Source organism: Squalius cephalus (genome assembly GCF_949319135.1).
Source record: "Squalius cephalus genome assembly, chromosome: 11".
Classification (NCBI taxonomy): Eukaryota; Metazoa; Chordata; class Actinopteri; order Cypriniformes; family Leuciscidae; genus Squalius; species Squalius cephalus.
In genome coordinates this window covers 6783465-6807393 of record NC_137132.1, presented here as the reverse complement: position 1 = coordinate 6807393, position 23929 = coordinate 6783465, and the positions used below count along the sequence as shown (strand labels likewise).

Sequence of the window (23929 nt, the reverse complement as noted above, 5' to 3'; positions counted from 1 at the left end):
TTTTCATCCGGCCGTGATGAAATATATATTTGAGTGTCATCAGCATAACAATGGAAACTAATTCCATCTTTCCTTATAATATTTCCAAGTGGCAGCATATATATTGAGAATAATAGAGGGCCCAACACAGATCCCTGTGGCACTCCATAGTTTACTGAAGTACTGATCGATTTTTCTCTATTTAAATAAATAGACAAAATGGTAGCGGTCAGATAAGTATGATCTAAACCAGCTTAATGCTTGTCCTTGAACACCAGTATAATTTTGTAGTCGATCTAAGAGTATTGTGTGATCTATAGTATCGAACGCATCACTAAGATCAAGTAAAACTAGTATTGAGATACAGCCTTGGTCAGAAGCTAATAGTAAATCATTTGTGATTTTAACGAGCGCAGTTTCAGTGCTATGATGCGGCCTGAATCCTGACTGAAACTTTTCATAGATATAATTTTCTTGCAAGAAAGAGCCCAGTTGATCAGACAACTTTTTCTAGTATTTTAGACATAAATGGAAGATTTGAAATAGGTCTATAATTTGCTAGATTATTATGATCTAATTGTGGTTTCTTAATGAGAGGTTTTATAACTGCCAGTTTAAATGTTCTTGTAATAAAATCTAATAAACATGTTGTTGTTTTAGATGAAGTGATAAGTTTATTTAACCCTCTGAGGTCGGCAAACGCACGGGCGCGTTTTGCTGGATTTTCTCCACATTGTAGCACTATAAACTTAAATTACTTCGTCATTTATGGTCATACAGAAAAAAGAAATATAAAAAAAGAATCTGTGATATTTCTACTGTTGTATGTGTCCACTTACAATCAAATCAAAACATTGTGCTTTTGTAAAATAAAGAAAATAAACAGGGTGTGCATTCTGCCTCTCCGTCGCGGTGAACTTTTTTTTCTTGAGCACGTCTATAAACTGAAACAAAACTCAGCGAATACTTGTCACACATTTATGAGCCATATACCTTTATAAACATTTAAGTGTGTACTTTTAAATGATCGGATTCAAAATGAAAACAAATATTCTCTGTTTAAGTAATTTGTATAAAACCAACAAGATGTCCAGCTTCTCAAACGCTTGCTCATTAGATTTAATTTGGCCACGCCCACTCGCGCAAAAGAGATTCACATGCAAATCTCCACATGGAACGCGATCGCGCTCATTACCTCAACAACAAAACACTTCACTTTTCGTCGAGTTTGAAAGACGCGCCTGAACTTACATTGGATTTAGGCTACCTCAGAAGAAGAAGAACGCGATTTGAAGACAAGAGAGATGTAAGGTAAGAAATTCTTACATATTCGTTTGTTATTGTTGCATAAATGTCACGTTGCAGTTGAACTGTTGCTAGATATACGGGGGAATATTATAATATTTAGACCCGTGTTTACCGGTACTGTGTTTGTGGATATCTGCTCAAACGTAGATATGTATATGTTAACCATAATGTTTTATATTTGAGCGCGATCGCGTTTGAATGTATCATATTTTGGATCGCGATCGCGTTTGAATGTATCATATTTTGCAGCGCGATCGCGTTTGAATGTATCATATTTTGGATGAAAGCAAAATGCACCAAACGGCTTTATGTTTTTACTATTATCTCATTTCATATCATCATAACGAATGGAAACATTTGAAGTAACATGATAATCAATAAATTTTTCTCTAGCTTAGTGGTTACTGAAATCTATTGGAACATTTATACTTCTATAGGTTATTGTTATTATTATTTTATCCAGCACTGCGCATAGCTTATGCCTACAAGGCACAACAAACCTGGTGTTCATTATATTATATATTGTTGGAAACATTTGAGTGTGTGTGTGTGTGTATTCTGTGAATTTTAAAAAGCAATTTTAACCAGAAAAATCTAATATTTATTTCCAAAATCGTGCAGGCCTTTCTCTTGATATCAGTATGTTAATTTTTTTTTTTTCAGGGCCCAGATGACACTGAGGACTTCAACATTCACATGAGTCTCTGTACATGAACATGGTAAAGTGAAAATCAAACACCTTGGAAATTAAAGGTATGTACAATGTTTTTAGGAATGGCACAAAGGTCTCTGTCTTTGGGTCATTGTTTTCAATAAGTGCTTTTTTGGCATTTGTTGTGTATCTTTGGATTATGTTGTGTTGTAAATAAATCCAAACAATTTAAAAGCCATTCTTTTTTAAATCTCCTCATTTACAAGTATTGTGCAAGGTTGCTCAGAATAACAGGGCCTGATAGCTCCTAATAGGGCCGTTAGGGGAGGGTCTTTGTCTTTCTCAGGTGTGAAAAGCTTACATATTAATGACCATAAAGCTTTTTCACACAAAACACGTCGTAAAATTTTTAAATCAATATATTGTCTTATCTGAATGAGCAGTCAGGGTGATTTTCACATAGTTTTAGAGCAAATATTCTAGGCTACGTCATACAATTTTCAAAAGTCTTGTGAAGAAATAATCAGTATGGGTTTCATGGCCTTATTTCAGTGAGAATTATTTTTTTGTATTTTCACAAACCACGCATAAATGTCATTATCTCAAAACTACAAACTTTTACATACATGCTGCTGTTATATTATTGTAGCAGAGTTTGTGCTGAATACAGTGTAATTAGACTTTAGCCATGAAAATGTCACAAGTAACAGAAATAACCAGAAATGTCAGAGCATGTCAGAACACCTCCAGGGCCCAGAAAACAGCTCAGACCTCAGAGGGTTAACTCTTTTTGTTCTATAGTTGTAAAGCACTGTAATTGTTCTTGCGGGGGGATAATTGAGGCTGAATTATAAGGCGCGATTGAGGATTGAACGTTTACAATTGTGGTTCTGATGTTTTCTATTTTCTCAGTGAAGAAGTTCATGAAATCATTACTACTAAACTGTAACGGGATATTTTGTACGGGTGACGTCTGTTTATTTGTTAGTCTAGCGACGGTGTTAAATAAAAACCTTGGATTGTTTTGGTTATTTCCTATTAGTTTGCGGAGGTGCTCAGCCCTGGCCGCTTTTAGGGCCTTTTTATAACGTGACATACTTTCTTTCCACGCGATTCTAAAGACCTCTAAATTAGTTTGTTTCCATTTACGCTCTAAATTACGGGTTTCTCTCTTTAGAACATGCGTAGTATTGTTGTACCATGGTGCTTTAATTTTATCCCTGACCTTTTTTAATTTAATGAGTGCAACAACATCCAATGTTCTAGAGAGAATGGTGCTCATAGTGCTAGTTAGTTCTTCTAGTTCATCTGTTTGTTTGGGTTCACTGAGCAGCTGAGACAGATTAGATAAGCAATTTGAGAAATTATCTATGGTGGATGGAAGGATTGATCTGCCTGGTCGATAGCGCGGTGCAGCATGACATATTACAGCAGTACGTAATATGCAAGTTACCAAGTAATGGTCAGTGACATCACTTTGTGGAATGATATCTATATCGGTTGGATCGGTTCCATATGATATAATTAAATCGAGTGTATGATTAAGACGATGAGTTGGTCCGATGACGTTTTGCTTGACCCCAAAGGAATTTAATAAATCTATAAACGCAGCCCCTAACGCATCATTTGCTAACGCATCATCTCTATAGATTGTTGCAACACCGCCTCCACGACCAATCAGACGGGGCTCGTGCTTATAGGAGTATCCAGATGGAGTAGACTTATTTAGACCAAAATAATCATTTGGTTTAAGCCAGGTTTCAGTAAGGCAAAGTACATCGAAGCTATTATCTGTGACTATTTCTTTTACAATAACTGCCTTAGGTGTGAGTGATCTAATGTTTAGAAGACCTAGCTTTAGAAATTGTTTTTGTTTACTAATAGCAACATTTTTTGTTTTAATAACAATTAGATTTTTCCTAGATCCTGCAGTAGATTTATTATTTGATCTCAATAAACGAGGAATAGACACAGTTTCTATGCAATGTTCTACACTAGTATTTATATCATTTAAATTGGTGCAGCAGAGACTATGATTTGGACTTTTGGTTACTAGTCATCTAACGGTATTTAACATTTTGGAGATGTTATTCGACAGAAGATCCACTCCGAATCTGCTTGGGTGTAAGCCATCGGCACGGAAAAGCCTAGGACGCTCCCAAAACAGATTCCAATTATTTACAAAGAGCAGTTTCTGCTGATTGCACCATGACATTAACCATTCATTTAGCACGAATAGTCTACTAAACTTTTCATGTCCTAGTCGGTACATGGGAAGCGGTCCTGACACAATAATGGTTGTTTCGGACGATGTGCTGTGTACCGTATCGATCAGATTCCTGAAGTCTTTCTTCAGAACCTCCGTCTGGCGCAGCCTGATGTCGTTCACTCCCGCGTGCAGGACCACAGTTCCGACGTGCTCGTCACCGTTCAGAATCTCGGGAACGCGAGCAGCGATTTCAGAAACATGAGCACCAGGAAAGCAGTGACTGTGCACCTTACTTTTACCTTACGTAGCGTGTACGTGCCGAACGATGGAATCGCCGATGATCATAGCATCGCGTTCTGTTTCGCGTAGAGAGGAGAAGCGGTTTTGTGTGGATAACTCGAAAACCGGGAGGGTCGGAGAGAGTCTTGGTCTAGACCTGACTCGCGTCTTCCGCTGCGGAACCATCCAGGCTTCGTGGAGGCTTCCAGGCATCCATGGCTGATCGCGACCTCGGCGCTCGGGACCGATACTGAGTAACTCACGGAGTAGACGAGGTCGAAGTCAGCGGGTTAGTAACGTTAATCACTGATTTGTGTGCATCGGCGCGTGATGTTTCAAGAGCTAACCGCCGGTCTATCAGCTCGGCTTGTCTCACTAAAAGGTCGTGGATTTGTTTCTCAACAGCTTCCAGCTCAGACTGCAATGCGTGCAGCTCAAATGTGTCCTCACCTGCACCAAAAGGTAGAGATATATTCGCCATGTTTGTTTGTAAATGAGTGTGGAGAAGACGGGTTCAGCCGTGATCAACGGACGTAACCTATAAGAGTATCCAGCGTTGGATCACTAATAGGCTTGAGACGCGTCTGCTCAACAGTCCGCGTTGTAACTATGAGGTTTGAGCAGTAGTGCTTCTCAAGTGAGGAAAAGTAGAAAATATTCGTTGTAAGTGAGTTTAAAGAGAAAATCAAGAATTATAAATCAAATCGATAGAGCTCCAAAAGACAACAACGCGTTCAGACGTGACGCATGATCGCATGATTCTCGTTCCGGAAAGATCTTGTGCAAAATCTGCTTTAATAAATGAGACTATTCACAACATACAGTGGGGAGAACAAGTATTTAATAAACTGCTGATTTTGCAGGTTTTCCCACTTACAAAGCATGTAGAAGTCTGTCATTTTTATCATAGGTACACTTCATCTGTGAGTGACGGAATCTAAAACAAAAATCCAGAAAATCACATTGTATGATTTTTAAGTAAGTAATTAGCATTTTATTGCATTACATAAGTATTTGATACATCAGAAAAGCAGAACTTAAAGGGTAACTAAACCCTAAACCAACTTTTTTTAGTTAATGATCTGTAAGAATGAGGCTTTATTAGTGCTGTTCATTGATTCGAGTAACTTTTTTGACATTTGTGTATAAAGTGTTTTAATTCTACAATATATGGTGTAAAAACGTCTGAGTGCTGCCCTCTTCAGGTTGAACGGTGGCTACTGCAGTCGAATTTTCCTATTGGATGTTGCGGTACTGCGTGACGTAAGCGGTACTGCGTGACGTAGGCAGGTTCCAGCTCACCACGCCCTCCCTTGGTACGAGCTACCACGCCCTTGGATGAGCTAGCGTAGATTTATCTGTATTTAGTACAGTGGTAGATGTAGTACAGTCTATGGTGTAGTGTTGCTGGGTGCAACAGCACTGCTGGACTGCATAGCTTTCCAGCAGACTTGGAAATTAGGCGCCAGTGTTTGCATGCACTTGGGCCTGGAAGACCGTGAGTGTAAAACCTGCATTTTACGCGGAATTGCTTTTCCAACGCAATAGAGGTGGAAATGGGCTTCTCCACACAGAATCGCGCTGAACAGCGACGCAGTGCCAAACGCTGCTCCTCGATCCTGCATGGACTCCACCACCGCAGCGGCGTCTTGATGTGAGTGATCATATATATTTTAATCACAATTTATGGTTAGGCTAAAGTTAGGCTGGATTTTTTCACATAGCAGCGGCAAAATATGAATATGCATATAGAAAGCGCGCGCTATTGACATCAACTCGATAAAACTCATCAGATGCATATTTACGTCGTCTTGCGACCCTGTGAGCAAACTCTCCATTTTAGACAGTCTGACAGCAGGACTCTCAGGTGCACGCCCCCCCCCCGCTCACGGTTCGTCCCCTGTATCTCCGCTGGGGTCTGCCCACTTTTCTAGCATTTTTCAAATATTGCCAGTGGGTGGAGTCAGGCTCTGACCAGGGGTTTAGTTACCCTTTAATATTTGTTACAGAAACCTTTGTTTGCAATTACAGAGATCATACGTTTCCTGTAGTTCTTGACCAGGTTTGCACACACTGCAGCAGGGATTTTGGCACACTCCTCCATACAGACCTTCTTCAGATCCTGCAGGTGTCGGGGCTGTCGCTGGGCAATACGGACTTTCAGCTCCCTCCAAAGATTTTCTATTGGGTTCAAGTCTGGAGACTGGCTAGGCCACTCCAGAACCTTGAGATGCTTCTTACAGAGCCACTCCTTAGTTGCCCTGGCTGTTTGTTTCGGGTCGTTGTCATGCTGGAAGACCCAGCCACGACCCATCTTCAATGCTTTTTCTGAGGGAAGGAGGTTGTTGGCCAAGATCTCGCGATACATGGCCCCATCCATCCTCCCCTAATACGGTGCAGTCGTCCTGTCCCCTTTGCAGAAAAGCATCCCCAAAGAATGATGTGTCCACCTCCATGCTTCACGGTTGGGATGGTGTTCTTGGGGTTGTACTCATCCTTCTTTTTCCACCAAACACGGCGAGTGGAGTTTAGACCAAAAAGCTTTATTTTTTTCTCATCATACCACATGACCTTCTCCCATTCCTTCAGACGGGCCTGGATATGTGCTGGCTTGAGCAGGGGGACCTTGCGGTTGCTGCAGGATTTTAATCCATGACAGCGTAGTGTGTTACTAATGGTTTTCTTTGAGACTGTCGTCCCAGCTCTCTTCAGGTCATTGACCAGGTCCTGCCGTGTAGTTCTGGGCTGATCCCTCACCTTCCTTATGATCATTGATGCCCCACGAGGTGAGATCTTGCATGGTGCCCCAGACTGAGGGAGATTGATCGTCATCTTGAACTTCTTCCATTTTCTAATAATTGCGCCAACAGTTGTTGCCTTCTCACCAAGCTTGTGCAGGTCTACAATTTTATCCCTGATGTCCTTACACAGCTCTCTGGTCTTGGCCATTGTGGAGAGGTTGGAGTCTGTTTGTTTGAGGACAGGTGTCTTTTATACAGGTAACGAGTTCAAACCGGTGCAGTTAATACAGGTTATGAGTGGAGAACAGGAGGGCTTCTTAAAGAAAAACTAACAGGTCTGTGAGAGCCGGAATTCTTACTGGTTGGAAGGTGATCAAATACTTATGTCATGCAATAAAATGCAAATTAATTATTTAAAAATCATACAATGTAATTTTCTGGAATTTGTTTTAGATTCCGTCTCTCACAGTTGAAGAGTACCTATGATAAAATTACAGACCTCTACATGCTTTGTAAGTAGGAAAACCTGCAAAATCGGCAGTGTATCAAATACTTGTTCTCCCCACTGTAGGTTAGTTTTACTGTTACTAAGATCTTTACTATGTAATATGCATGGAGTGTTTCGAGCTCGAGTCTGCTTAAAGTCAAGAGACTGAAATGTTGATTGTGTGTGAAAGTGTGTATTTCAGTGTGACTCTCAGTCCTGCAGTTTCATGTTATTGAGGATCAGCTCATGTGTTCAATCATTTACAGCTCAATAATCTGAACTCACAGCAGCAGAAAGAGGCTGAACACTTCAAATATACTTTACATTGTGATTCATGTGTGAGAGTCAAATATGATCTTACCACAGTTTCTCCAGTTTACAGTGAGGATTCTGTAGTACATCAGACAGCAGATTCAATGATTTTCCTATTTCATTCCCAGACAGATTCAGTTCTCTCAGGTGTTCAGGGTTTGATCTCAGAGCTGAAGTCAGAGCAGCAAAACCTTCATCTGTGACGCCACAATAACTCAACCTGTAGAGAACAATGACACACACTTCACTCTCTCAGTTCAGATCAGATCAGTTTAGCTGTGAATCCATTATTAACCCTCTGGGGACCAAGCTGTTTTTGGGGTCCTTGAGATGTTCTGACATGCCTTGACATTTGTGCTTTTTTCAGTAATTTATAAACATGTTAATGGCAAAGGTGTAAATTCACTCTATATAGCACAAACAGGGCTACCATAATATGCGAGCAACGTGTATGTAGATGTTTGTATTTTTAAGAGAATAATGTTTATGCGTGGTTATTGGAAAAAATGAAAATGAAAGTTGCTGAATTAAGACCACAAAACACATATTAAATATGTGTCCACAAGACTTTTGACTAATGGATGTTGTCCCTTTGAGTTCTAGCTTCAAAATGATGTAAAAATAGTCTTGCTTTATCGTTCACAAAAAAAAATACATTGATTTAAATGTTGTAAAACAGGTTTTGCTTGGAAAGCCAATATGCGAGGGGGAGGAGCAGTTTACACCTTAGATTATAATGTCCCACCCACTCTGCATAATGATGAGCCATTCACTCAGGTGTGAAACTGACTGAGCCACAATGCAAGGACAAAAGATGTATTTAGAAGACTTATATTGACCATTTAAGATTTCGCTTACATCTCTCTTGTAAATATGTTTTGCTATTTTATTAAAAATGTTACAATTACAACAATAATTACAATTTCAACAATATTTCAAGTGTACTCTTTCTTTGTAAAAAAAAAAAAAAAAAAAAAAAGATTATAGGCCTACATTTTATCATATGTATTCATTAGTTTGAATATAGCCAACATTGGAACATCTAACATCTTAGTCTATGAATTTATTTTTGACAAAAATAGTATTTTTTTTGCAGTTTAATACGTTGCTTATACGAATACATTTTATTTCAACATATTCCAGTCGATTTTTACTCATCTCAGTAGGCTATAGCAAAGCAGTTTATTCTTTCACACACAGACGCGCGATTCATATTTAGGCTAAACAGTCTTCAAATATGTCCCCTTCATTCATCTCACAGAAAGGCGAGTCATATTATAGAAATGCGATTCATCTTTTTGCGGTTTACATAGGCCTACACTAACGTTATTCCATAACGTTATTCCACACGTGAGAAAAGAAAACAGCCTACCTCACTCCTCAGCGGGATCTGCTCCTCATATCAGGAGATATTGCTCCTCATCAGCACTGTTCTGAGGAATCTTTTCTCCATAAGGTAGGCTATAATGTCTCACCCGCGAGGAGTCGCGACGCGCTTTGTTTACAGCTGATGTGGGCGTTTCACAGCTCTGAAATAGTTCTCAGAATTTGCGTTTGAATAGCACGCACTCCCCGGGGAGTGGTCACATTACTGTGAATTAGCTCGTAATGAGCTCGACAGGAGTCGCTCTCTTTTTATACAGATTACAGAAGCTGAGAATATTTGTTTTTTATATAAATTACTTCATTTAAAAGATGCGATCTCAAGCTTTATGCCCGTGGGTCTGTTTGCCTGTTTGACTGAATTTTCGCGGAGTTATAGATCATTTTCGAACGCGTTTCAAATGGGAGTTTACTGACAGAGAGAAGGCAGAAATCGCATCATGTTAATTTTTCTTTATTTGGCAAAAAGCAAAACACTTTATTTTTATTGTGAGTATACAGAATAATCTCTTATTTGCACTATAATAAAACTGAGTCTTTTATGCAAAAACTGCTTTAATAAATAACACTTTTCACAACATAGGTTAGTTTTACTGTTAAGCCGACTGTACACTGTGTGAATTTTGGCCACGATTTGGCCGTCTGAGACAAATTTAGCAAATCCTAAATTTTCCTCTGATCTTAGGCCAAAACCTGAAGTGTTTGGTCGTTAGTTTTTATTAGGGCTGCACGACTGAACAACTGAACAAAATTAAACCGCACGCGATCTGGTAAAGGCTGTAATTATTTTATGCGCAGTTTGTCAGTGAAGTACGGCTCTGTGATCGGTAGTAAATGCTGCTCGATCTGAAAGCCAGAGGGTGTCTCACACACACACACACACATACATATACGCTAAGTACACCCCGCCGCAGAAGTACGATAACACGCATCATTCCAGGAAATCCCTATGGCCATCACATTATCTGTAGCTGAATAACCAGAAGATTGAAACGCTTTGATTTATTAAATGTTGTCTTTTGTTGGACAAGAGGTTCATAAATGCTTCTCATGTTTGGAAAGATGTTTGATGTGTGTTGCTTTTTCAAATGCACATTAAAAGCGACTCGCAGTACTTTCAGGTGGAGCAGCGTTTACTACTGATCAGAGCCGTACGTCACTGACAAGCTGCACATAATAAATAATCGCAGCTTTTGTGATTTCATAATAGCGATAAGCAAAATTTATTTCATATTAATTGCGATTAATTGTGCAGCCCTATTTGATATGATCACCAACAAATGATTAATGACCGTTGAGATCTAATTTTACCTCAGACGAGATTCTGACAGTGTAGGAGCCTGTGAATAATTTTGTTGATATGCTGTTAATGAATTTATATGCATTTATGTTAGTTTCTGTTTTCCTTTAATAATGTAATGAGGTGGGCTGTACCTATGATATCAGAGTGTTTTAGTTAGATGGTAGTCAGGTGAGGGTGTGGCCAACGGGGAAAAGGGACACAGTTTTGAGACCGTGCGGGAGATTTAATGGGTCTCTGATTTCCTTTACTTGTTTCCAAGAGAAATAAATCAAGTTTATGGAACACGCGTCTACTGTATTTCCTCCACGGAAAGATGGTCACTACATAAGTCTCAAAACTCCCTGGATTATGTGTACACGAAGACACAGACTTTGCTGAGGACGCCGTGCTACACACGGAGGATGTTGGCATTGCGCAATCCTCGAACAGCGTGTGTGAGTTACGTGCCGGTTGCGGATCATTGCGGTTCGATCTCAAGGAATGAAGGTACAAAGGGTTGATGAATATAGGCAAGCGAATACGAGGAATGAAAATTTAAAACGAAATTGAGTAAATTGCTACGAACTGGCTGAACTAAGTTTTTAAATTTGAAAATGGCTGATGAATTTGAAAATGCCGGTATGGACATTCACAATTTGAAATCATTAAGCGCATCGCGCAGAGGGAATCTTGGGTCATGCACTCGCAAAATGAACGATATAAGAGCTCTTATTGATACTAATGAAAATGTTGAAACTGTGAAGGAAGGTTTGGAGAAATTTAAAAGGGCTCTCAATGATTTTAAAAATGCGCATGAATATGTACAAAACCTGTTACAAGAGGATGTGAAAGAAATGGAACGGGTAGACTGGTATGAACCAAAGATGGTCACATTTAATGATTTCTTGCATGAGGTTGATATATGGATGAATGCTCATTACGATCCACAAACAAGTGAACAACAAAATTACAGTATTTCAAATGTATCAAGGAGTTCAGTGAGCTCAAGAGCTTCAAAAGGTAGAGGTTCAAGAGTGCCCTCCAATACTTCTAAAATTTCATCTACACATGTAAAGGTAGCTGCGGAAAAGGTCTTCGAGCTACACGAGACACAGTCCGATGTAAATTCCTTGCATACCCCTTGTGAAACTTTCAAGCCTGGAAATGGAATGAATAATTATTTCAAACAACATTAGGCAGCAAAATCTTCCGACCTCAATGGAGCAGAAATAACATTATCACCACTCCATTTCAAAGACTTGGGAGCCGTACCCAAAACGCCTTTACAAAAGTTTGTATATAAACCTTGGGAAGACCAAGACAATGCACATCTGATTCAGCAACCATCAGCTGTTCAGTTTTCAGCAAATATTCATCAAAGTACTGTTCCTATTGTCTCCAGCAGTCAACATGCAGCTAGTCAATGTTCTGCTAGCCATCATTCTGCAGACAATGTTGATATTACAAACAGTATGAAAAGGCAATGCGATCTTGCAGACCTTCTGGTGAATCAGCAAAGGCAAGCAGGTCTCCCTAAATAGTAGGGGTGTAAATATTAATCGATTCGTATCGATGCATCGATTATACAGCCGACTATTCGATGCATCGATGTGTCCGCACGAGTATCGATTAATGTGTTTATTTTGCCGCCTGTCTATTTACAGCATCCGCTCCAACAAAAGTGTACAACAACCTACTAAGCTGCGGGTGGCGCTAATCTCATTATTGTCTTCTACTTCACATGCGTTACTTACGTTTCACAGTCTATGTTCACACACACTGTTGAGTCTGACTTTCGATGGAACCGTCAGATCGAGCTGGCAATGAAAGTGAAATGTTACACAGTCCAGTCAGCGTCAAGTCATGGATGTGGAAGTATTTTGGCTTCAGGAAAACAGATGGAGCAGTGGTAAGAGATGTTGTCGTTTGTCTGATTGCACTTTATTGTAACTCCCGTTTCACACATACTCCATTTGCAGTGCGTATGCGGTGCATATTTTTTTCCGTACCCATGTTAACAGGTTAGAGCTTTCACACTGCACGTGGTTGCGGTCCGTTTATCCGTTCCAGGAGCGGTGCGTATACAGCAGTGCAGCGATCGTTTCCGCACCGAGTCTATTTCTGCTGTGCTGCACGCACTGAATTAAAGTGACAGCGCATGTTTCGTGGTCAAAATGAACACAGATTGACATGAAAAATGTAGTAAATTCACCATAAATGTGTTTAATAATCTCACCATAAATGTATTTAATTTAATTCTACTATTTTTCACAGTCATCTTTTTTACTTTAAGACTGGGGTAAAGCAAGGAAAACTACAATTTACCTCAACAAGGCGACATAATGAACAACACTCGTCTCATTCGTGGAGGTGGAAAAACAATTTCTTTGTGACATGCAATTGTATTCTGTATTCTCAATAAAAGGCAATTTTATTTTAAACAAAATTATTTTTGTTGATTTATTTGAAACTTAATAGATATCATGTAAAAATATCTAGTATTGAATCGTATCGAATCGTATCACAAGGAATTCTGAAGTTTCGAAAATAATCGAATCATTGGCTTAAGAAATCGGTATCGTATCGAATCGTTATGAAGGCTCCGATTTACACCCCTACTAAAAAGGAGATACCAGTGTTTGATGGCGATCCTTTAAAATATAAATTATTCATGCGAGCCTTCAAATATAATATTGAGGATAAGACCAGCAGTAATCAAGATCGACTGTACTTTTTAGAGCAATATACAACAGGAAAACCAAAAGACTTGGTTCAAAGCTGTCTCCATATGACTGCTGACAAAGGGTATAAGGAGGCAATGTGGCTTCTTGAATGCTATTTTGGAGATGAATTCAAAATTATTAGTGCATACAGAGAAAGCACTTAATTGGAATAGCATTCCACAAGATGATGAGAAAGAATTATGCTCTGTTTTTTGCGAGGCTGCTGCAGTGCAGCACAGGATCTTTCCAATACTTCAGAATTGGACTTGCCTTCCAACTTGAAGATGATTGTTTCAAAGCTTCCTTATAAGTTGAGGGAGAATTGGAGATCGTCAGCATATGACATATGAGAACAAACTAAACAAAGGCCTAGGTTTCATAACCTAGTGATGTTTATTGAGAAGCAAGCCAGAATTCTGCAAGATCCTGTTTTCAGAGATATTCATAATACTGCATCAAATATGAAAGTTAAACGGGTCATGCAGCCATTCAAATCCAGCAGTAAAAGGAGTTTTGTTACTGCAGTTTCACTGGTTAATACTAAACTGCAAGGTAACGTTACAGCTAACAAGGACAAACAAGACATTGGAAATAGCTACGCTAACAACGCTAGCAATTTTGCCTGCCTATTTTGTTCAGGGATCCATGCAATGGAAGTTTGTCATCTGATGGCTAGAAAGCCTCATAAACAAAAGGTTGAATTCCTTAAAACCAATGGATTCTGTTTTGTATGTTTTACCAAAGGGCACATGAGCAAAACATGCAAAAGACATCTCACTTGTCATATCTGTAAAAGGAAAAATCCTACAATTTTGCTCTTTGAAGAGAATACATCTAAGATGTGTACTGAATCTCCAAGAACACAAAATGATTCTCTCAAAGGTAACACTGGTCTTATGGAAGTTAAGGGCAATTCCGTCACCATTGCTATGGTATCAATTGATCAAACAGGGGCCGGCACCTCAGACTGCAAGCTGGCAATAGTACCAGTTAAAATCAAGGCAATTAGAGGTAATCATGCGATTCGTACATATGCCTTTTTGGATCCCGGAAGCTCTGCAACATTCTGTACGGAGAAGCTAATGGAAAAACTTTGTGTAAGTGGAAGGAAGACTGACATCCTACTGAAAACAATGGGTCACGAGAAACCAATAAAAACCTACAGACTGACTGGTCAGGAGGTGAGCAGTCATGATAGCAATTGCTTCATAGAGTTACCTAAGGTGTTCACTCAAAGCTTCCTGTAAGTCAAGAAAACATTCCAAAGGAAGAGGACATTAGGAGGTGGCCATACCTGGATGATGTTCATTTGAAGTCCATTAAGGCTGACGTGGACCTCTTAATAGGAGTGAATGTTCCTAAGGCAATGGAGCCTCTAAAAGTTATTAACAGCCAAGGAGATGGACCTTACGCAGTCCAAACATGCCTAGGATGGCTTATTAATGGTCCTTTGAGCAGCCACTCTGCAAATATCGTCAATCGCATGTCACCTCCAACAGGATTTATGTGGACAGACTGGAGAAGTTGTTGATTAATCAATACAATCAAGATTTTGCAGAACAAGCCTACAACGAAAAGAAGGAACTCTCCTATGAGGATAAGCAGTTTTTGACCATTGCAAATGATTATATTAAGGTGGGGGGTGGTCATTATGAATTACGACTCCCATTTAGGAGAGATAATATCAACATGCCAAATAATAGAGAAGTAGCCGAGCAGAGAGCGCTTAACCTCCTTAAAAATTTCAGAAGGGATGAGTCATTTCTAAAAGACTACAAAGGCTTCATGGAAGATATCCTAGAAAAGGGATATGCTGAAAAGGTACCTGTTGAGCAGCTTCACAGAAGAGATGGAAGAATGTGGTATATCCCACATCATGGGGTGTATCATAAGAGAAAAGGGAAGATACGAGTAGTCTTTGATTGTACTTCCACCTTTCGAAGCACCTCTTTGAATTCAGAGCTTTTGCAAGGCCCAGATCTTACCAACACCCTTTTGGGTATACTTCTCAGATTTCGATAGGAAGCTGTAGCAGTCATGGCAGACATTGAGGGAATGTTCCATCAGGTCAAGGTCCCAAAGGAGGATACATAATTCCTGAGATTCCTATGGTGGCCCGATGGAAAGATAAATGGTTTGCTATCTGAATATCGGATGACTGTACATCTTTTTGGGGCAGTCTCGTCGCAGAGTTGCGCAAATTTTGCCCTCAGAAGGACAGCTGAAGATAATGAAGGAAAGGCTGAGGCAGAAGTTCTTAGCACCATTCTGAACAACTTTTACTTTGATGACTGCCTCAAATCTGTGCAAAATGAGGAACAGGCTGTGGACTTAGTACATGAACTTCAAGCTACATGTGCCAGTGGCGGGTTCAAACTCACAAAATGGGTCAGCAATAGTCATATTGTTCTTTCTTCCATTCCAGAGGATGACAGAGCAAAAGATATTAAGGCTTTAGACCTTGAAAAGGATAAATTGCCCATGGATCGGGCACTTGGCATCCAATGGGATGTGAAAACTGATACTTTCTTCATTAGAATCAGCCACAAGCAACAGTTGATCAGCAGAAGAAGCATTCTGTCGATTGTTAATTCGATCTACGACCCATTCGGGTTTCTAGCACCTTTAACTCTTCTTGCTAAAAAAATTGTTCAAGAACTGTGCCGAATGAATTTTGGGTGGGATGAAGAAATCCCTGAAAGTCTTGCACATCAATGGAAGAATTTGCTGGATGAGCTTGAGAAGTTATCAAACTTCAACATTGGTAGGTGTCTTAAACCGATCAATTTCGAGAAGCCTACGAGAGTCCAGCTGCATCATTTTTGTGATGCCAGTAAAGTTGGTTATGGCACCACTAGCTATCCTAGGCTCACCAACATGATAGGCCAAACTCATACAGCTCTGATAATAGGCAAGGCAAGAGTTGCCCCTCTTAAGACCATCACCATTCCAAGGTTGGAACTTGCAGCTGCTGTTTTAGCAGCTTGTATTGACAGAATGCTGAAACAGGAACTTGAGTTACCAGTACAAAATTCAGTTTTTTGGACGGACAGTACTTCTGTGCTCAAGTATATTTGTAATGACAACAGAAGGTTGCAGACCTATGTAGCAAATCGAGTAAGCATTATTCGAGACCTCTCACAAAAATCCCAATGGAAATATGTGCAGATAACTTTGAATCCTGCAGATGATGCATCATGAGGACTGGCAGTCCATTCTTTTCTCGACAGAGAGCGATGGTGTAAAGGCCCAGATTTTCTTAGAAAGCCTGAAACAAACTGGCCAGATTTTCCCCATGAACCTTCTACTCTAGAAGATAACAATCCAGAGCTCAAGAAAACAGCTGTCACATTTACTGCAGCTGTTACACCGAATGAAAATCCACTCACTCATTTTATTAAGAGATTCTCATCCTGAGAAATGAGATCCCGGATCGCCTGAGAAAGATGGCAGCATGGATTTTGAAGTTCAAGTCTATTCTTAGACGTTTGAATAAAAAAAGAAAAGAAATCATGTCATCAATCTCTTTACAAGATCCTAATTACAAGCAGCAGACGGATTATCTAATGACAAATTTCAAAAAACAGCTTGGTCCCCAAACCCTCTCCCTAGAGGATCTTGAATATGCAGAGAAAGCACTTGTGATTCATACTCAACAGAACTCTTTCTGTGATGAAATTGCATCACTAAAAAGAGGAAGCAATATTAAAGAGAGCAGTATAATCTACAAGTTGGACCCAATCTTCAAGGATGGTGTCTTAAGAGTCAGAGGAAGACTAAGCAAGCTTGCAATGCCTGATGAGATAATACATCCTGCCATTCTCCCTAGTGATTGTTATCTGTCAAAACTACTCTTGAATCACATTCACTCCAAGGTAGGTCATTGTGGAAGGAACCAAATGTTATCTATTCTCAGAAGGAAATCCTGGATCATTAAGGCCAATTCAGCAGCAAGGCGGATCATTCGTGAATGTCTTCTGTGCCGACGATGGAATTCTTCTGCAATGCAACAGAAGAATTACACATGATTTGCCTCCTTTCACTCACGTTGGCCTAGACCAGTGGTTCCCAAACCTGTCCTGGAGGACCCCCAACACTGCACGTTTTCTTTGTCTCCCTAATCAAACACACCTGATTCAACTCATCAGCTCATTATCACATGGGTTAATGAGCTGATGAGTTGAATCAGGTGTGTTTGATTAGGGAGACAAAGAAAACGTGCAGTGTTGGGGGTCCTCCAGGACAGGTTTGGGAACCACTGGCCTAGACTATTATGGACCCATAGAAGTGAAAAGAGGACGGAGTCTAGCAAAGAGATATGGGGCTCTTTTTACCTGTCTTATATCTAGAGCCGTACATCTTGAAGTTGTTTATTCACTGGATACCGATTCTTGCATCTCAGTCTCTACAACGTTTTATCTGTAGAAGAGGACAAGTCAAAGAAATAGTCTCTGACAATGGAACAAGTTTCGTAGGAGCAGAACGAGAGCTAAAAAGAGCGCTTGCTCATCTTAATATCAGCAAGATTCAGAATGTGATGCTAGACGAAGGAATCAAGTGGACATTTAATCCTCCGTATGGCTCTCATCATGGCGGTGCGTGGGAAAGACTCATTCGTCTCATTAAGAAATCTTTATATTCAATCACAAGACAACAAACTCTAGATGATGAAGGCTTGCAACTTGCAACTTTGTGAAATTGAGGCCATTCATAACGACCGAACTATAAGTTTCTGAAGATGCCAGAGATCCTGAGGCATTAACTCCCAACCATCTTTTGCAATTGAAAGGTCAAGTTTCTTTCCCCCCTGGTACCTTTGAAAGAAATGATACCTATTCAAGAAGGAGGTGGAGACAGATACAATATATTGCTAACCTTTTTTGGAAGCGACGGACTAGAGAATACCTTCCACTTTTGCAAGAGAGACAGAAGTGGAATGAAGTTAGGAAAAATCTTAAATCGGGGGATATAGTACTCATCAATGAAGATATGGCACTGAGAAATTTATGGCTTATGGGACGTATTATAGATGTCTTTCCAGACAAGAGGGGGCATAACAAAAAACAGCATTATAGAAAGACCCATCGATTTGATTTGTCTTTTACCTGGATCTAGTTGATTAGTTACTGATTATTTTTTATTTATATTTTTTGTGGGAGATATTTTTTATATTTTTGATTCTGAAGACTTGTGATTTTGATCCAGATTTAATGGGTCTCTGATTTCCTTTACTTGTTTGCAAGAGAAATAAATCAAGTTGTATGGAACACGCGTCTACTGTATTTCCTGCACGGAAAGATGGTCACTACATAAAGTGTCAGAAGATTTGACTCTCAGTCCTGCAGTGTGACTTCTCCTACGACAACCTCAAATTGTCTTTGTTTTTCAAGACAAGCCATGACCAAAATAAACATTAGAGATTTCTTTGTAGCGACCATTTCAATCCCGTGTGTAACGCAGCTCACATCACCAAACGTGTCATTTATTGATGATGTAAAACATGTTTAATCATTTACAGCTCAATAATCTGAACTCACAGCAGCAGAAAGAGGCTGAACACTTCAAATATACTTTACATTGTGATTCATGTGTGAGAGTCAAATATGATCTTACCACAGTATCTCCAGTTTACAGTGAGGATTCTGTAGTACATCAGAAAGCAGATTCACTGATTTTCCTATTTTATTCCCATACAGATTCAGTTCTCTCAGGTGTTCAGGGTTTGATCTCAGAGCTGAAGTCAGAGCAGCAAAACCTTTATCTGTGATGCCACAATCCCTCAACCTGTAGAGAACAATGACACACACTTCACTCTCTCGGTTCAGATCAGATCAGTTTAGCAGTGAATCCATTATTAAAGAGAAAGTTCAAACTTAAAGCACAAATTAATATGTTTGAGGGATCATTAGATTGAGATACAAAATGTCACAAAACATGATCATAAAACATCTGAAGTATCATTCAATCAGGAAAAATAATCTCTTATTTGCACTATATTAAAAGTCAGTCTTGTGCAAAATTTGCTTTAATAAATGACACCATTCACAACATAGGCTAGTTTTACAATGTTACTTACTAGATCTGTACTATGTAATATGTATGGAGTGTCAATTAGTGTTTGTGTGTTTTCATTTTACAAAATTAAAAACAATCCTTTAGAAAGTGTCAATGCAGAAAGATGAACATAATTAACAGTAAGAATGAATCCAGCATGTTCTTCATTTCTCCGTTCTGACTGTGTTGAGCTCGAGTCTGTTTAAAGTCAAGAGACTGAAATGTTGATTGTGTGTGAAAGTGTGTATTTCAGTGTGACTCTCAGTCCTGCAGTTTCATGTTATTGAGGATCAGCTCATGTGTTCAATCATTTACAGCTCAATAATCTGAACTCACAGCAGCAGAAAGAGGCTGAACACTTCAAATATACTTTACATTGTGATTCGTGTGTGAGAGTCAAATATGATCTTACTCTAATTTCTCCAGTTTACAGTGAGGATTCTGTAGTACATCAGACAGCAGATTCACTGATTTTCCTATTTTATTCCCAGTCAGATCCAGTTCTCTCAGGTGTTCAGGGTTTGATCTCAGAGCTGAAGTCAGAGCAGTAAAACCTTCATCTGTGATGCCACAATAACTCAACCTGTAGAGAACAATGACACACACAGTTCAGATCAGATCAGTTTAGCAGTGAATCCATTATTAAAGAGAAAGTTCAAACTTAAAGCACAAATTAATATGTTTGAGGGATCATTAGATTGAGATATAAAATGTCACAAAACATGATCATAAAACATTTAAGTATCATTCAATCAGGAAAACAAGCTCTTATTTGCACTATATATCTCTATCAATCTATCAATCTATCTGAGAGATGAAAATCAAATAGCATAATTTTAAACACTATCAAATAGCTTTCCAACAAATTTCAATTCCAATATAATTTAACAATGTAAAATTATTATCCAAGGTTCATGGTCAAATGTTTCTATTTACAACGTGTTTTTGCAGCGGTAAGAAATGTAGCCAATCACAGACATGTTTGCTGATCTCTTTTTTGTTCAGTGCTGAGTTCTTCACGCTTACAAATCCTCTCATTAACAAAATGACAGATTTTATTTAGGTAATGTAGACAACTTTATTGTTTAGAATGGAACTTTGTGAGATTGTGAACTGAGATGAGTGACAGCTTTATAATGATTGTAAAGGGAGCGCTCTTTCGAGGCTATACATAATACACTGAATAAAAGTTTTGTTTTTCTTGCAGTTGAGAGGACTGATGGCCAATTACACACTGCAGAACGGCATGTTAAAATAGATACGCACAACAGATTAATAGATAAATAAAAATAAAAATTCATATCAATATACAGTATCTTTTAAAGGAGAACTCCGGTCAATTTTAACATTGAGCTCATTTTTTTGTAAATTTGGAGTGCTGTCAGTACAGAGAACAACGACAAAAATTGGTGTTGCCTACACCGTGTTAACATCATTGATGTGTCATTACAAGTGCACAGCCATGTGAGTGATTCCTTCTGAGTGAACACGGGTGAATCTGACTACAGTAGATGTGAAAGATATGAATAAAAGTGATAATAATTCGGCCAGCGCACATACCTGTATTTATTTCCTGTTTTCGGTTGAAGTCCAAAGTAGTCGATTGTCGAGTTCTCCACTGTTGTTTAGTTACCTATGATCACGCGCGTGAACTCGACAATCGATTACTATGGACTTCGACCAAAAACAGGATGTAAATACACGTATGTGCGCTGGCTGAAATAACATAATTTTTATTAATATCTTTCACATCTACTGCAGTCAGATTCACACGCGTTCACTCTGAAGGAATCACTCACATTTTCTGTGCACTTGTAATGACACATCAAGGATGTTAAGAGGCTAAAAGCAGGTTTAAAACTTGCCCCATTGAAGTCAACAGGGTGCAAATTTTAAAAAGAGGATAACACGGTGTAGGCAACACCGATTCTTGTCGTTGTTCTCTGTACTGACAGCACTCCAAATGTACAAAAAAATGAGCTCAATGTTAAAATTGACCGGAGTTCTCCTTTAAATCATATTCCAAATATTTGTACATTATTTATTTGTCATTACAAGTAATGACTTGTAAATAATCTTAAATGTCTCATTGTACATTGCTATTCTTATGTCATTGCTTCACATTAAATATGAAATTTACTAGAGAACCATCACTTATTTCACATACTCAGTGATTTGATTCTTAATTGTCAATTTCACAGTAAAGTTAAAATGTTTAATTTTAAGCTAAACATCAAGTAAATGTTTATTGTCCATCTATTTGTAAAAATTTTAATGTATAACTCTGCTATGTAAACCATACATCAAATGTTTTTAGGAGTTTTGAGATACTTGATAAATCAGCTGTTTCTCCAGTTGTTTGCTTGGTCTTAAATTCTTTTATCATTTATTTTAATTTTTTGACTCCTTTACGTACAAGAACATTCAACTAGTAAACCTAGTTGAAAAAATTATTATTTAAAAAAAAAATTATCCATACACAAATTTTCTGACTTTGTTTGAATGCCTGAAGGAATTTTACGTTGTCACGGTTTAGGAAACACATCAAATACAGACCACTGAACTCTAGACAACATCTGCAGTGCTGAAGATTTATGAACTTTTATTTTCCTGATGTTTTAACAGTGAACTGATTGTTCTGATTGATACTTACTGAACTGATCTGGATTCTTTAATCACAGGAAGAAGCTTCAGAAGAACCTTTAGTATTTCAGTTGTATTGTCTCTTCCAACAAAATCATTAATATCAAACTTGTCCAGCTTCTCCTCTGATGTCAACAACACAAAGACTACAGCTGACCACTGAGATGAAGAGAGTTCGGCTTCCTTTATTCTTCCAGATTTCAGATACTGTTGTATTTCCTCCACTAGTGAATGATCACCCAGTTCATTCAGACAGTGGAACAGATTGATGGATTTCTCTGGAGAGTCAATGGTCCTGATCTTCTCCTTGATGTACTCAACTGTTTTCTCATTGCTGTCAGATCTACTTGTCTGTTTCATTAGTCTTTGTAGGAGAATCTGATGAGACTCCACTGACAGACCCAGAAGAAACCGCAGGAAAAGATCCAGATGTCCATTTTTACTCTGTAGAGCCTCATTCACAGCTCTCTGATGCAGCGCAGATAATGAAACATGTTTAAACATGAGCTGAAACAAGTCCATGACTTCAGACAGCAAACTTTGTTTGGTGATTGGGTTAAACACATTGGTGTTGTTGATTGTATAGTCGAGATGCACATATAGAGCCGCTAGATGTTCCTGAACGCTCAGATGTACAAAGCAGAAGACTTTCCCCTGATACCAGCCAAACTCCTCTCTGAAGATCTGAGTGCACAATCCTGAGTAAACTGATGCTTGTGTCACATCAATGCCACACTCTCTCAGGTCTTCCTCATAGAAGATCACATTGCCTTTCACAAGCTGCTGAAAAGCCAGTTTCCCCAGTTTGAGGATCATGTCTTCATCTGTCATGTTCTTCTCATAGTCCTTCTCATGTTTGATGTTGGTCTGAAGGATCAGGAAGTGTGTGTACATCTGAGTGAGAGTCTTGGGAATCTCTCCAGTCTCTGCTTCGCTCAACATCTTCTCCAGAACAGCGGCTGAGATCCAGCAGAACACTGGGATGTGGCACATGATGTAGAGGCTCCTTGATGACTTCAGGTGTGAGAAGATTGTATTGGCCAGACTCTGATCACTGATTCTCTTCCTGAAGTATTCCTCCTTCTGTGGATCATTGAAGCCTCGTACCTCTGTCACTCGATGGACACACTCAGAGGGGACGAGATCGGCTGCTGCTGGTCTGGAGGTGATCCAGATGAGAGCCGAGGGAAGCAGATTCCCCACAATGAGGTTCGTCAACAGCATGTCCACTGAGGCTGATTCACTTACATCACACAACCTCACATCGCTCTGAAAATCCAGAGACAGACGACACTCGTCCAGACCATCAAAGATGAACAACACTTTATATTTGTCTTTGGATATTTCTATTTCTTTAGTTTCAGGGAAAAAGACAAGAAGAAGATCTGAAAGACTGAGTGTTTTGTCGTCCTTCATCAGATTGATCTCTCTGAAAGGAAGAGGAAATATGAGCTGGACGTCCTGATTCTCTTTCTCTTCAGCCCAGTCCAGGATGAACTTCTGCACAGAGACTGTTTTTCCAATGCCAGCGACTCCCTTTGTCAGCACAGTTCTGATGGGTTTGTCTTGTCCAGGTAAAGGTCTAAAGATGTCACTGCATTTGATCGGTGTGTCCTCTGTTGCTGCTCTCCTGGATTGTGTCTCAATCTGTCTCACCTCATGTTCATTACTGATCTCTCCACTCTCACTCTCTGTGATGTAGAGCTCTGTGTAAATCTCATTCAGGAGTGTTGGGTTTCCCTGCTGTGCTGTTCCCTCATACAGACACTCAAACCTCTTCATCAGATTTGATCTAAACCTGTTGAGGACTTCATGACTGTAAAATTAAAATACCACAGCATTAAACACAATGTATTTTTTTAATCATATATTTTGTT

General features: G+C 39.2%; 1 protein-coding gene across 5 annotated transcripts in view; it reads right to left on the bottom strand.

Moving 5' to 3' along the window:
• Positions 1–23929, bottom strand: part of LOC307167549 (NACHT, LRR and PYD domains-containing protein 3-like) — a 31079-nt gene that overhangs the window by 2949 nt on the left and 4201 nt on the right. For all 5 annotated transcript variants that reach the window (XM_079886734.1, XM_079886733.1, XM_079886735.1 and 2 more), the window contains 4 exons: positions 22063–23868; positions 19822–19992; positions 18969–19139; positions 8017–8187 (listed from right to left, as the gene is read on the bottom strand). In XM_079886734.1, the coding sequence (XP_079742860.1) occupies positions 8017–8187; positions 18969–19139; positions 19822–19992; positions 22063–23868 (2319 nt within the window). The remainder of the gene's footprint in view (positions 1–8016; positions 8188–18968; positions 19140–19821; positions 19993–22062; positions 23869–23929) is intronic.